Source organism: Cervus elaphus, chromosome 4, assembly GCF_910594005.1.
Source record: "Cervus elaphus chromosome 4, mCerEla1.1, whole genome shotgun sequence".
NCBI lineage: Eukaryota > Metazoa > Chordata > Mammalia > Artiodactyla > Cervidae > Cervus > Cervus elaphus.
In genome coordinates this window covers 67491374-67506302 of record NC_057818.1, presented here as the reverse complement: position 1 = coordinate 67506302, position 14929 = coordinate 67491374, and the positions used below count along the sequence as shown (strand labels likewise).

Below are 14929 nucleotides of genomic sequence, written 5' to 3'. Positions count from 1 at the left end.
TCCCTGGTAGGTGATCAGACTAGATGCTTGGACTCTTGTTGCCCCAGGCCTTCCCCTCCTCTTGCTGACATTTCTTTCAGGCACCAACCAATATACGAATTTTGGGACCATTATTGCTTCTGCAGTCTCCCCTGTGAAGCTGTTAGAATTTTAGCACGTCAGATGCCCTGTGTTGAGTTTCTGGACATATGCTGGCCCCCCCCTGTTTCTGTCTTTCATGTAGGACTGGCGTCTCTCTGACTCCACATCAGTGCTCACCTGGTGCGAGAGGGAGGACCCTGGGTGCTTGATAGTGTGGACACTACTGCATCCGTGGCAGGAGACACTCAGAATTACCCGAGCTCTGTGTGAGGTCCTGGGAAATGGCACCACGTCAGAACTGGGAACTTGTTCTGTGTTCACCATTGACTGATGCTGTGACCGCTGATCGTACCTCATTTCTTCCTTCTCTTGCCAATTTTTATTTCTTCTGTGACCCTCACTTGTCACGCGTTCCGTATCACTGCTCTGTATGTAAGATGTCCTGAGGTCTGCGTGTATGTATCCTTAAATAGTGCTAGAACTTTAGCATCTCCTTTGTATCAGGTGTTTCAAGGTCTGGGCACCATCTTCGTCATAGTGCTCACCTGTCAACCATAGCCATGGGTGTGGTGGAGGCCTTTTGCAGAGGACTGATTTGGAGGCCTGCTGTGGTCTGAATGTTTGTGTCTCCACACATTCCATATGTTGAAAACTTCATGCCCAAGGTGGCAATATTAGAAGATGGGGTCTTTGGGGTGATTAGGTCATGAGGGCAGAGCCTTTAAGAATGAGGTTAGTGCCCTTTTAAAAGGGGCCCCCACTGAGACTTCCCGGGTGGTCCAGTGGTTAAGACTTCGCATTTCCAGTGAAGAGTGCCTGAGTTAGATTCCTGTTGGAGGAACTAAGCTCCCACATGATGTGCAGTTCAGCCCAAAAGATTAAAAGAAAAAAAGGAGGGGACCCCACAGAGCTTCCAGGCTCCTTCCACCATGTGTGAGGACACAATGAGAAGTCTGTGACCTAGAAAAATGCATACTGGTTTCTGGGTTCCATCCTCTAGAAATATGAGAAATAAACTTCTGTTCATTATAAGCCAGTCAGCTTATAACTTTATCATAGGATCCCAAATGGACTGAAAGAGTAACTCTTCCTTCAGTCTTTACCTGTTGACAGGACTGTCTCATCATGGGAGCTCCCCAGGTCCATCTCTGCACAGCAGACCTTCCTCTCTCTGGCTTTGGTCTTGGGTGTGTGTGACACACATATTTCTGATGGGGCTCTCCTTTCCATCAAAATCAAATGCACTTGACCAGCATCTATCTGGTTACAGGTTGTTGGCATGGAGCCCAGGGTGAGGAGGCCTCTTCTGAGCAAGATGTTTCTATAGGGATGTCAGAGGTCAGGACTGCAAAGCCAGATCCATCCTCCAGGAAGGCCCAGCCCAGTGACATGTGTGGCCCACTCTCCAGAGACCATTTGCCCCTGCCTGAGCATGACGGAATGTACCCTGATGAAGGACTGTACATTTGTGGAGCAGACCTTTTCCAGCACCAGAAGGAGATTAGAGACAAACTTTGCAGAAGGGCTGAGGGGCAGCCTTCATTTCTGACCAACAGCAGTGTTCACACAGGAGAGAGGACCTTGACCTGCAGTGGAGATTGGAAGCCCTTCCCAGGCAGCACAGGCCTTCTGCAGCAGCTGGGCCCTCGTGGTGTGGGGCAGCCACATGGGGACACTGAGTGTCAGGAGGCCTTTGGTCGTGAACAGAGTGGTTACAGGTGCGCTCGGTGTGGGAAAACCTTCAGCCGAAAACAGATACTTGTTGAGCACCAGAAAATCCACACTGGAGTAAGGCCTCATGAGTGCAGCATATGCGGCATGGCCTTCATTAGAAAGTTTCACCTTGTTCAGCACCAGAGAATTCACACTGGAGAAAGGCCTTTTCGGTGCAGCGAATGTGGGAAATGTTTTAGGTACAACTCCACGCTCATTAGTCATCAGCGAGTTCACACTGGATTAAGGCCTTATGAGTGCAGCAAATGTGGGGAATTTTTCAAGTACAATGCCAACTTCATGAAACATCAGAGAAAGCACAATGGAGAAAGGCCTTTTGAGTGCAGAGAATGTGGAAAATTCTTTAGGTATAACTATAGACTGATAAGACATGGGAGAGTTCACACTGGAGAAACTCCTTATAAGTGCATTGAATGTGGGAAGTTTTTCAGGTACAGCTCCACATTCATTAGACATCAGAGAGTTCATACTGCAGAAAAGCCTTATAAGTGTAATGAATGTGGGAAATTCTTTAGGTACAATTCCACACTCATTAAACACCAGAGAGTTCATACCGGAGAAAGGCCTTATGAGTGCAGTGAATGTGGAAAATTTTTTAGGTACACGTCCACCCTCATTAGACATCAGAGAGTTCATACGGTAGAAAGGCCTTATGAGTGCAGCTTGTGTGGGGAATACTTTAAGTACAAATCCAAACTCATTAAACATTGGCAAAATCACACTGGAGAAAGGCCTTATGAGTGCAGTGAATGTGGGAAGGCCTTTAGGTATCACTGCAGACTCATTAGACATAAGAGAGTTCACAGTGGAGAGAGGCCTTATGAGTGCAGCGAATGTGGGAAATTCTTTCGGTACAACTCCAACCTCATTAAACATTGGAGAAATCACACTGGAGAGAGGCCTTATGAGTGCAGAGAATGTGGGAAAGCCTTTAGCCACAAGCATATACTTGTTGAGCATCAGAAAATCCATACCGGAGAAAGGCCTTATGAGTGCAGCAGATGTCACAAAGCCTTCATTAGGAAGTCCCACCTTGTTCATCACCAGAAGATTCACACTGAAGACACTATGAGTGCTGTGAATGTGGGGAACTCTTTAGATACAACTCCAACCTCATGAAGCAGGGAGTTCAGTGGTAGAGACCTTTGGAAGGGGCCTGCTGTATAGCACAGGAAACTATTCTATATCATGTAATAAGTTATAATGGAAAAGAATCTGGGAAAGAATTTTATATATAAAACTGAATCATTTTGATATATGCCTGAAACACTGTACATCAACTATGCTTCAATTAAAAAAGAAAAGACCATTATAAGTACAGAAGCTATGGTAAATGAGGTACTACTCCAAACTCCTAACTCATAGGTGCTGGAGAAGCCCCTATGAGTTATGTTGGACTGTGTTCACTTCTGAGTACAGCAAACATGGAAAGTTGTTTTGGTACAGCTCCCCACTTTAGACATCAAGAATTCATACCAAAGCAGACCTTTTCAGTGAATGTAAGTTTTTATCTTAAACTCCAACCCAATTAAATGTCAATGATTTCACAATGGAGAAACGCCTTAGTGCAGCAGTTATGGACATATGTTCTGCCAAAACTTCGACCTTATTCAGCACCAAAAAGTTCACACCAGAGGGAGTATTGCAAATGGAGAAAGACTAGCAAGTTGCTCTAATCTGTCCCTGAGAACATCTTTTTTTTTTGATGATAGTAAAATATATCTAACAATGCTGGGCTTCCCTGGTAGCTCAGCTGGTAAAGAGTCCACCTGTAGTTCAGGAGACCCCGATTTGATTCCTGGGTTGGGAAGATCTGCCAGGGAAGGGATAGGCTGCCCACTCCAGTACTCTTGGGCTTCCCTGGTGGCTCAGCTGGTAAAGAATCTGTCTGCAATGCAGGAGACCTGGGTTCGATCCCTGGGTTGAGAAAATCTGCTGGAGAAGGGAAAGGCTACTCACTCCAGTATTCTGGCTTGGAGAATTCTATGGACTGTATAGTCCATGGGGTTGCAAAAGGGTTGGACATGACTGAGTGACTTTAGGATTTCCCTGATAGCTCAGTTGGTAAAGAATCTGCCTGCAATGCAGGAGACCCTGGTTCGATTCCTGGGTAAGAAAGATCTGCTGGAGAAGGGATAAGCTACCCACTCCAGTATTCTGGCCTGGAGAATTCCATGGACTCTATAGTCCATGAGGCTGCAGAGAGTCAGACACAACTGAGCAACTTTCACTTTCATGTGTAACAAAATTTACCCTCTCCCTTTTAATGTTCAGTGTAGTGTGTTTAAAAATTAATATCTAGTCTCCAGAATTCTTTTTCATCTTGCAAAAATGAAACTATACCCCTTAAACATCTCTCTCTTCTCCCTCCCTACCCTACCTGTCTACCTCTGTTTTATATTCTTGTCTATGAATTTGATTACTCTGGATACTTTTCATAAGTGTAATCATGCACTTTTTCATCTCTTTGCAGCTGGCTTATTTAGCTTAGAATAATGTCCCCATGTTGAAGCATTTGTCAGCATTTTCTTCTGCCTTGAGAAGGAATCAGAATTGACCTGCCTAAAATGTGGGGAGGAGTGCTGATTGTCGATACAAGTTTGTCTGATATGATGACATTTAGAGAAACATGATATCCTGATTTTATATGGAACATATGTTAATAGCTTTAGTGAGGTATTGGCATACTCAATTTCATTTATTAAGATTATAAACTGTATTTTCACATAGGTGTACACAGTGGGACTATCACCAACGTTGTGATAATGAACATGTCCATTACTTACAGAGTTTCCATTAGCACAAACCCTACCCAAGTTGCCATCTCCAGGTAGACATTGTAGTTTACATTTTCTAGAATTTTATATAAAAGAAATCCTATAGGTATTCTTATATGAATTTTCAATAAAGTTCATAAATATATTTTTTATTATATTTGTGCAAAGGAATAACATCAAATAAAAATAAGCAGGGGTTTCTTATGTATTAGAGGTGCATTGTTTGTAAGCAAATGTGGGTAGTTTTTTTGTTCTCATTATCACTGAGAAAAATGTTATTTAAAGTGGGAACTGAAGTTGAAACTAAACTGAAATTCAGTTTTGTATGAATTCTTTATGAATAAAAAATTTTGAACCTTTTGCATCATACACAGCTTCCACTGACATTTTTCTAGATTTTTCTCTTTTTAATTGGCTTTTCTAGTGTCATTATCCTACATCTTTGTGTCATAAAAGTTCCTAGGGAATTTTAGCGGTGAAATACACAACATAAACTTTATCATCTAACTATTTTGAGTGTTTAGTTCCATGATATATTGGGATCTCCAGCAAAACAACCCATCAGTGTGTGTGTGTGCATCCTCACACACGTGCATTTGTGTAAAGACAGAAAAAAGAAATATATATATATTTTAAATGTATTAATTTTATTTGGCTTTGCTGGGTTTTCGTTGCTGTGTGTGCTAGTTTTCTCTAATGCGGGGTGACGGTGGGGCTACTGTCATTGCAGTGCACGGGCTTCTCATTGCAGTGACTTCTGACTGTGGAGCATGGGCTTTAGGCCAGCGGGCTCAGTAGTTGTGGAGAATGGGCTTAGTTGCATTGTGACGTGTGGAATATACCCAGACCAGGGATCAAACCCATATTCCCTGCATTGGGAGATGAATTCTTAACCAATGTACAAGCACGGAAGTCTGCCTTCCTGTGTTGCCCATTGTGGCCCTGTCTTTAATCTTTGCTTGCTTTACCCTGACCTACCACAGGGAAAGTTATAAATTGAATCTAATGCTTAGGCTCCATGTATTTGCAGAGCAGCAGGACACCATTTATTAGACCCGAACTATGGATGAATGCACTGTGTGTCTGAGCGACAGCCTAGTAGTTGTTGTTCAGTCGCTCAGTTGTGTCCAACTCTTTGTGACCTCACGGACTGCAGCACGCCAGGCTTCCCTGTCCTTGAACATCTTGCAGAGCTTGCTCAAACTCATGTCCATTGAGTCGGTGATGCCATCCAACCATCTCATCCTCTGTCGTCCCCACGATACAGCCTGGTATCTTGTGCCTACTTGGTTTTGTAGGTTTGGGAACCATCTGAAATACTGTCTCTGTACCTGTCGTGATCAGCACAGAGTATATTACACGCAAATCTGGATGCATCGCCTTTCACCCCAGTACTCAGAGTCTAGGGACACCCCTTATTGAGGTGCACTCTGATTGAGGCTGAGCTGTCCCAGAGGTGGGCAGCACCGCCCCTTGCCAGGACCTGAAACTCCGTAAACTACATTACCCGGAAGGCAGTGCGCCGCCTCCTGCAGCGCAGAACCAATGAAGGATCAGAAGAGAGGCACTTTGGTTCTAGAGGACCGCGTCTGGGCGGGCCTTCTGGCGTCAACCGTAAGCGACTTTCTGTGAACTCAGTTGACATTTGGTGAAATCAGTTCCCTGGTGGGGATCTTGGGAACCCTGGGCCGCCTTGAGGTATAGCGAGCTGGGTGGGCGCTGGTACAGCTGTTCTGAGGCGGATCTAAGGCTCGGCGTGGGCTCCATTCGGCCAGAATCTGTCTCCGGGCTGGAACGGGAGCCGCCGTACCCTGGCCCCTCCTTCGCCTACAGACTCGGCTGGGACCGCTGCGTTGATGAGTACGATTGAGGTAAATGCTTTGACCTCTGGGCCCCTCAGCCAGCATTGTTGTTTTTTTTTTACCCCCAATACTTTTATTTTGCTGTTGCTGCGCTGGCCTTTCTCTAAGGGCGGAGAGTGGGGTCTACTCTCTGTTGTGGAGCTCGCGCTTCTCATTGCGGAGCCGGGGCTCTAGGGCTTGGGCTCAGTAGTTGTGGCTCTCCGGCTCTAGAGCACAGGCTAATTATTTGTGACACAGAGGCTTAGTTGCTCTGCAGCATGTGGGATCTTCCCCGATCAGGGATGGAACCCATGCCTCCTGCATTGGCAGGTGGACTCGGACTCTACCACTGAGCCATTGAGGAAGCCCTCTGGTGGCTCAGACGGTAGAGTTGGCTTGCAGTGCCAGAGACCCAGGTTCGATCTTCTGGTCTGGAAGATCCCCTGGAGAGGGAAATGACAACCCGCTCCAGTTTTCTTGCCTGGAAAATCCCATGGACGGAGGAGCCTGGCAGTCTACAGTCCATGGGGTGGCAAAGAATCGGACACGACTGAATGGCTTCACTTTCAACTCTTCATTTTTTAAAAATATTTTCTCTTTATTCCTATATTTGGATGCGCCAGGTCTTTTTTGCGGCATGCATGTTGAGTCATGTGGCTGGGATCCTGACCTTGGATCCAACCAGGGACCCCTACATTGGGAGCTCAGAGTCCTAGTTACAGGACCACCAGGGAAGCCCCTCAGTCAAGTCTTACCATTCTGTGGTACCTTTGTCCTTAACAGTGTTTTCTTACAAGTGTCATATATTTCTATTTATTGTTTCCCCAAACGGTTGGTTTTCCACATATAGAAATATGAGGTGTATAGAAAAAAATTGCAGAGAACCTCCTAGTAAAGTTGAATAAGCAGCTCTAATATTCATTCTCTTCTCAAGCCAAGAAATTCGATATAAGGACTTTCCTGGTGGTCCAGTGGTAAGTTGTCTGCCTTGCAATGCAGGGGAGGAGGGTTTGATTCCTGGTCAGGAAATTAGGAGGCTTCCCTGGTGGCTCAGATGGTAAAGAATCTGCCTGCAATGTGGAAGGCCCAAGTTTGATCCCTGAGTCTGGAAGATCCCCCGTAGAAGGGCATGGCAACCCACTCCAGCATTCTTACCTTGAGAATCCAATGGACAGAGGAGCCTGGCAGGCTACTGTCCGTGGGGTTACAAAGAGTCCACACGACTGAAGCAACTTAGCACACATACACACAGGGAACTAAGATCCCACATGTCTCAGAGCAACTAAGCCCATGAGCCACAGCTACTGAGCCCACATGAGGTAACTCAAGAGTTCCTGAACCATATGGAAAAGATCCTGCATAAGGCAGTAAAGATCCCTAGTGTGGCAGTTAAGACCTGATGCAGCCAAATTTAAAAAACGAAAAAGAAATACAGTATAAATAGGATCCTGGAAGCTGCATAAGTGTGGGTGTTCTTCTAAAACAATTATCCCATCCCCCAAAAGTTAAAGTATTATCTCTTTTCTTTCATGGAAGCATTTCCTTGCTTTTCTTGATAATTTTGCCAGCTATGTGGAAATTATTCAAGGACTATGGCTTACTGTCACTCCATTGTTTTAAAATTCTTTTCTGAGTGGAATCACATAAATATGATGTGTTTTCCTCATTTGCACAACTTGGCATGACTTTATCTGTGTTTTCATAGCTATTCATTTCTTTTCCTTTTTTGTGCAGTATTCTATAGCATGAACATATGAGGACAATGTCCTTATAAATTCAGCTGTTGAAGCTTCTTTTGTTTTTGTTTTGTTTTGGTATTTATAAACATTGCTACTGTAGATATACCTGCCATGTCTTCTGGGATATACCCAGCACACATTTGTGTAGCATGTATGTTAAAATTATTATTTTATTTAAATGAACGTTTCCACTTTTTAGTCTTGTTTTATTCCTTGTCACTAATTTTAACTTAGTTCTTTGAATGGCTTGATTATATTTAATCTACCTGTAGTTAATTTTGCTACACACTTATTAGGCACTACGTACATTTACAGTTTTACATTACACACCCACTTAGAGAGTTTTTGCTTTTTCAGTCATTGTACTCTTCTAATATTTATCATTTATAAGTTATTTAAGTTAAGTCTTTACTCTGGTGGTATCAGAAGAGAAAATGATGAAGATATCTTGTTAAAATATTTGTTATAAGGGGAACAGAGTGAATCATTTTAAGGGTAATAAGTTATAAGGCTTTGACTCCATATCAAGATATTTTAGAATCCAAGACATTTACAAGTGATCTCTCTGATCATTGGTGGAAAAAAACCCATATAAATTTATCAAAATATAAATAAAAAGTACATGTTGTTTAATTCTGTTGTATAATGTAATAATAACTTCAAATCAGAGTTTAATATATGAATTATGTAAGCTGAAATTTTATATCTAACAATTTTTAACATAACTGTTGGGGGAAATGTGTAATTTCCTCTGTTCTGTCTTGCCACAGCAAAAATTTGAAGCGATGGATGGATCAGCGTTACAGCTTGGTGTTACAACTCAGTTTTATTTGACAAGCAAAGAAAAATACATCCTCAAGGCGTGAGAGCAGGCCAACCCAAAAGACACGAAGAGAATAGAAGCCAGCTGTTCAATTTTGGCTCCTCTTTTTAAATGTTTTTTCTCCTCCCCCTCAGCCTGCTCTATGTAAATTGGGCTAGCCAGGAGGGCTGTTTGCTTTGCCTGAGGTTCTCACTCCTGTCCTCAGACCTTCCCTTGTTCTATTTTCACAGGCTTTAATTGGGCTAGCCAGGAGGGCTGTTTGCTTCGCCTGAGGTTCTCACTCCTGTCCTCAGACCTTCCTTTGTTCTATTTTCATAGGCTTTTCCCTTCTTCGTGTTTTAGCCACCAGCATTCTGGACTCCTTTTTCCTATTCTAACTACCTAACATAACCAAAGTAAACTTTCAAGGGGAAGTGTAAGAACTCCTGGTCACCTGTTGTGGCCAACTACAAGCGAGAAGAAGAGAAAAATGTATTATTGACAAGGGAGAAACAAGGAAATCAAATGGAGGTGTCAGAGCTGTACATAGAGACTTAATTTTGATATTTATAGCCCAGGGTATAATAATGTTATATGACCTGCCACAACCATTTCCTCACCAACATGATTGCTTTCATTTTGTCTCATTGAACTGCAGTTACACTACCCTCATACGTGGTACTCAAACACACTGCACATGACTCAGATAGACTTTTCACTTGTATTTTCCACTTCTGGGAAGCCTTTTCTCAAGAAATCCATATTACTTTATGGCAGAACTCTATAATATTTTCTGTCATCTTTTACATGCTTAATTTTATCCTTAATATTTCTCTTTGCCTTAAATATAAAATGTTTCACTCATTGATATTCTTTTTTGACTATGTTGCTGATGGAAATTAAAGTTGCATGGCCCTGCTCTTCTCATAGGTTTCACATTCAGCAGAACCTTTTATGGACTCTTCACTGAGGAGTGTCAGATGTTCTGGAAGTGTTTGCTGCTACTCTTCCTGGACCTGGTGTCTGGAGACCCTAGAGAAACCCTAAGTACAGATTTCCAAGTCCAGGCCAGAGGTTATATGAAGGGATTCCCATTTTTGGCAGCCAGTGGACTGAGATGTGAAAAGTTGTCTTAGGTACAGGGGTAGTGCATACAAATGCTTGAGCTTATGATAGAGGTGGGAATGCTTTAGGACTTGTAGGTCTTTGTTAATGTCTGGTAAGAACAGAGAGCAAGAGGGCCAGAGTCAGGCCTAAACTGGTAGCCTGAGAAGTTGGGTTTCTCTTCTGAGAATGATGGCAGATGTGGAATTTTTGGTATAGAGGGGAAAAGTGATGTGACTTAGGTTTAAAGAGACTGCCTCTGGCTGCAGAGTACACAATAGACTGGGGAAGAGGAAGACAGGCAGATAGCAAGGAGGCTATTGTAGTCATCCAGATTAGCAGTAGTTTTGCCTAGACCAGAGTGATAGATATGGAGGTAGGAGAAATATTTGGCTCCTGAATTTGTTTTTAAAGTTTTAACAGTGGACTAGATTTTATGATGTGGAGTGAGTCACAGATGACTCCAAAGGTATTTTCCCTTTACATCTGAAAGGGTGGCAGTGCTATCAGCTGAGATGGGGGAGTCAGCAAGCAGAGTCCCTTTCTGTGAGACTGTTAGGAATTGGGTCTTGTGTTGAATCTCAGATGTTTCAGTGACTCCCAAGTATAGGAGAACAGTGGATGGGTGAACTTGCAGACCCAGAGTGCTGGGGAGTCTTCATGATGCCATTAGGGGACAAGGGAAGGTGGGGGGCTGTTACAAAGGTCATCAGCAGGAAGATAGGGGGAGGGAAAGTCCAGCATGTGGTCCAGGTATTTATGGGATAGTGGTTATGAAATTGATGCAGAAGAAAAGCAAAAAAGGAGATGAAATTATACCAAAGTCAGGCTGGTGCTTATTAATCCTCCTGTATACTCACTAGGTTTTTGTGGTGGAATTTGGGGAGTTTATGATAGAATGTCAGATGAGTTTACTCAAGATCTGTCAACTGGGTGTGGATTTTGAATGATTGTTATGTGAACAAAGATTGTAACTGTTGAAGAGACATAATTTGCAGTATGGAAGTGGAACCTGACCAGGGGTATTTAGATCTGCATGTTGTGACTGAGGATAAAGTCAAGAACGAGGTTTAGTGGGGAATCCTTCAGAACAGGGCTAGGGAGCTGCCAGTGGAAAGTGGCTGTACAGTGGGGTTGTGTTGTATTTGTCAGGCACTTTCTGAATGTTCAGAAGGGGATGAGAGGAAGCAGGAGATATGCCAATTTTGTGAACCAGGTGGCGGTGATGAGGGTCAGATATATAGTGCACTGAGTGATCTGCTTGTGGGGAAGGTGTGTGAACTAACTTCCTGAGGTACTAGGAGTCTGAGAGAAAGATGGGCCTAAGTTCCTGTATGTCTGGGAGACATGATCCTGGGAAATGTGACTGTTGTTTTACAAGAAAGGGAAGGGGCCCTGCATGCCAGGCCCACCACACAGATAGCCTCTGTCTATCAACCTGCCTGTTGTCACTGAGAATTGTACCTAGTGTGCAAGGAAGAATGAAGTGTTTTGGGTACCACTTCCCTCTATGTTAAGAAATGGGAGGATGATGTTCCCAGAGTTAGAGTGGGCTGGGGTTGGTTGATTATGGGGTCCTGGGGAGAGAGGCTGCTTATGCACACATCTCTTCCCATCATCAGAGGGCCCTGTGACCTTTGGGGATGTGGCTGTGTACTTTTTCCAGGAGGAATGGAGGCTCCTTGATGAGGCCCAGAGATGCCTGTACCATGATGTCATGCTGGAGACCTTTGTACTGGTTGCATCCTTGAGTAAGGCCCTCACCCCTGTCCCAGCATCCTGGGCAGGTGTCTGACTTTCCCCTTTTTTCCAAGGTCAAGTCTGTTCTGTTCACAGCTTGACAGTGGTTGCATGTCTGATACTGCTTCCCTGTCCTCTGTTTTGTGGGTGCTAAGGCTGAGTGAATGTGTGTACCACCTCCTTTCACAGGCAGCCCCAATACCAGCAGCTCTGAAGTTTTCTCAATGAAGATTTTCTAAGTCAAAAGACTTGGAATGAATTCACTGGGTTCTCAGCCACTCACTGCTAGTTTGACTCAGTTGACCCCTGCATCTCTGTGCTCCAGGTTCTGCCTCAATCCAGTTGACATTTCCTGGAGCCTGACTGACCAGGAATTATTGGGAACCAATGTGGTCACTATTTGTGGTGTCCACTTGGCTGTTGCTGTCAGACTGTCTTGTGGAGAGGTCCATTATTGCACAGCAGTGCTTTTCTAACCTGTCTGAGCTTCCTTGTCCTCAAAATAGTCCCATGGTTTTATTCCTTCTGTGTCAGACACATATGTGTGATGGGGCTGCCCATTCTACCAAAATCTATGTGAAATTCCTCTTCATGTCTCTAGTTTCAGGTTATTGGCATGGAATAAAGGTCAAGCAGAGAACTTCAGAGCAGAATGTTTCTGTAGAAGTGCCACAGAGAAATACCTCAAAGATAGACTTCTCCACCCAGAAGACCTCTCCCTGGGAGATGTGTAGCCTGAATGTAGAAGGTGGTGTGTGTGTAGCTGAGGACCTGGGAATAAACTCTGGCCAGATCCTCTGTGGGGCAGGTGTGAAATTTCAGCAGAACAATGGAGACAAACTCTTTAGAAGAGGCGTGGGTAAGGCCTTTATGAAGAGATGCACAGTCCATGCACTGGGGAAGGCTTTTATGTGCTGTGAGGCTAGGAAGGATTTCCCTGGTATCTCTCACTATTTCCAGGACTAGATTAAACTGCAAAAGGACACTGAGTTTTTGGAGCTTTCTCAATGGACAAAGGCAGCATAAGTGCCACAAATGTGGGAAGACCTCCCGGAAGTCCAAGCTTGCTCAGCACCAGAGAGTCCACACTGGAGAGAGGCCTTATGAATATGCTGAATGTGGGAAAGCCTTCAGCTATAAATATATACTTGTTTAGCACTGGAATGTCCACACTAGAGAAAGGCCTTATGGGTGCAGTGAATGTGGGAAAGCTTTTAGTGACAAACATGTACTTGTGTGGCACCAGCGAATTTACACTGGAGAAAGACCTTACAAGTGCAGTGAATGTGGGAAATCCTTCTGTCACAAATACAGACTTACTCAGCATCAGAGAGTCCAAACTGGTGAGAGGCCTTACGAGTGCTTGCAAATGTGGGAAAACCTTTACCTGTAAACCCATACTTTTTAAGCACCAGAAAATCCACACTGGAGAAAGGCCTTACAAGTGCAGTGAATGTGGGAAAGTCTTTAGATGTAATTCCAGCCTTGTTAAACATACAAGAATTCATACAAGAGAAAAGCCTTATGAAGGTAGAGAGTGTAAAAAGCTATTTAGCCAAAGCTCCCAACTTGTTGTACACCAGAGAACTCACACTGGAGCCAAGCCATATGAGTGTAGTGAATGTGGGAAAAGCTTCACCACTAAAAGCAAACCTGTTCAGCACCAGAGAGTCCACACTGGAGAGAGGCCTTATGAATGCAGTGAATGTGGAAAAGTCTTTAGGTTCATATCCAGCCTCAGTAAACAGAAGAGTTCACACTGGAGAAAGGCTTACAAGTGTAGTGAATGTGGAAAGTTCTTTAAGCATAGCTCCCACCTTAAAGTCCACTACAAAATTCATACTTGAGCAAAGACAGTGCAGTGAATGTAGGAAATGTTTTAGTCAAAGCTCTACTCTACTCTATGCATCTGAGTTCACAACAGAGAAAAACCACACAAGTGCAGTAAATGTGGAGAAGTCTTTAGCCAAAGCACTCAACTTAATTAACACCAAAAGGTTCACACCACAGAAGTGCAGCACCAGCACAGCAAGTGGAATATTTTCTGTCAAATATGTGCTCTAACTGAGCACCAGAACCTAACAGCCCATAGAGACCCTATGTGTGTAGTGAATGTAGCAAAGCTTTGAGCTGAAGGTCTAACCTCTTTTGTCACCAGTAAGCTCATATTAGAGAAAGTCCTTCAAATGAGATGAGAGACGCAAATGACCTATTGCCTTAGTTAATACATCTTACTGAACTGGCTCTGTGAAGGACTTCTCAACTGTAAGTTGAATGCCATCTGTGTGCACAGCCCTAATGTGGAAATAATCTGTGGGCACCCAGTTCCTAGGAAACTTTGAGGAGCTAGGCTGTACTTTGTGACCTCCCAGGCCCCTTGATGGACCTCATGTCATTGTGCGTTTCTTACCTCTACCAAGTGGCAGATCCTCCTACTGGGCATCTACCAGGTGGCAGATCCACATACAGTGAGATCACTGTAGGTAGACCTTTGTGCTTTCCTGTCCCCTAGAGGGAAGCATAAGTGGCCTGAGGACTTGGGTGGTGTCATGCTCTTAGGTCCTGTCAACTGCGTAGGACACAACCTAAGCAGCTTTGCCAGTCTGGGTTCTGCTGGAAGCTCATAGAGGTTTACATTATTTGGTGGTATTGGATCATTTTATGCTCAGGATGGATTTTCTAGCTCCAAGTCACCCTTTGGGGAACTGCCTCATTTTGCACTACTTTGTGTAAAAATAAAGACTACTGTTTAACACAACATGCGTCTTTGGTTTTGTTAACTTTGAGACTGCTGTTAAGAACCACATTGGACTATAAGGATGAAGAGGAACAGGTTTTGTGGGTGTTCCAAACTTTGTGTACTTCAGTGGGAATGATAATGGCAGAGAACAGTATTCAGTCTAGTTTGATCTAACTTACATTGTTGTCCAAGGCCTCCTGGGGTAGACTGCAGGGTTCTGTGGGACTAATGTGACCAGATGGCAGAATTTTTGGTAGGTCTTCAGGTCACCCTGAGATGAGGCTATTTTTGAGTAGCACCAGTGTTTTTTGTTTTTTTTTTTTTTGGAGCTGCATAAGTTGTTGTCTTTTCACATGGGATGTCACATCATG

General features: G+C 43.8%; 1 protein-coding gene and 1 pseudogene across 2 annotated transcripts in view; both read left to right on the top strand.

Moving 5' to 3' along the window:
• LOC122692647 (zinc finger protein 548-like) overlaps nucleotides 1-3627 on the top strand; it is a 44904-nt gene extending 41277 nt beyond the window's left edge. The window contains 2 exon segments of the mRNA XM_043900425.1: nucleotides 1352-2872; nucleotides 2875-3627. Of these exon segments, the coding sequence (XP_043756360.1) occupies nucleotides 1352-2872; nucleotides 2875-2954 (1601 nt within the window). The 3' untranslated portion in view covers nucleotides 2955-3627.
• Nucleotides 3628-5445: 1818 nt separating this feature from the next.
• Nucleotides 5446-14576, top strand: LOC122692656 (annotated as a pseudogene). Its single transcript, XR_006340703.1, has 2 exons — nucleotides 5446-6463; nucleotides 8943-14576. The product of XR_006340703.1 is annotated as a zinc finger protein 79-like (transcript).
• Nucleotides 14577-14929: the final 353 nt, after the last annotated feature.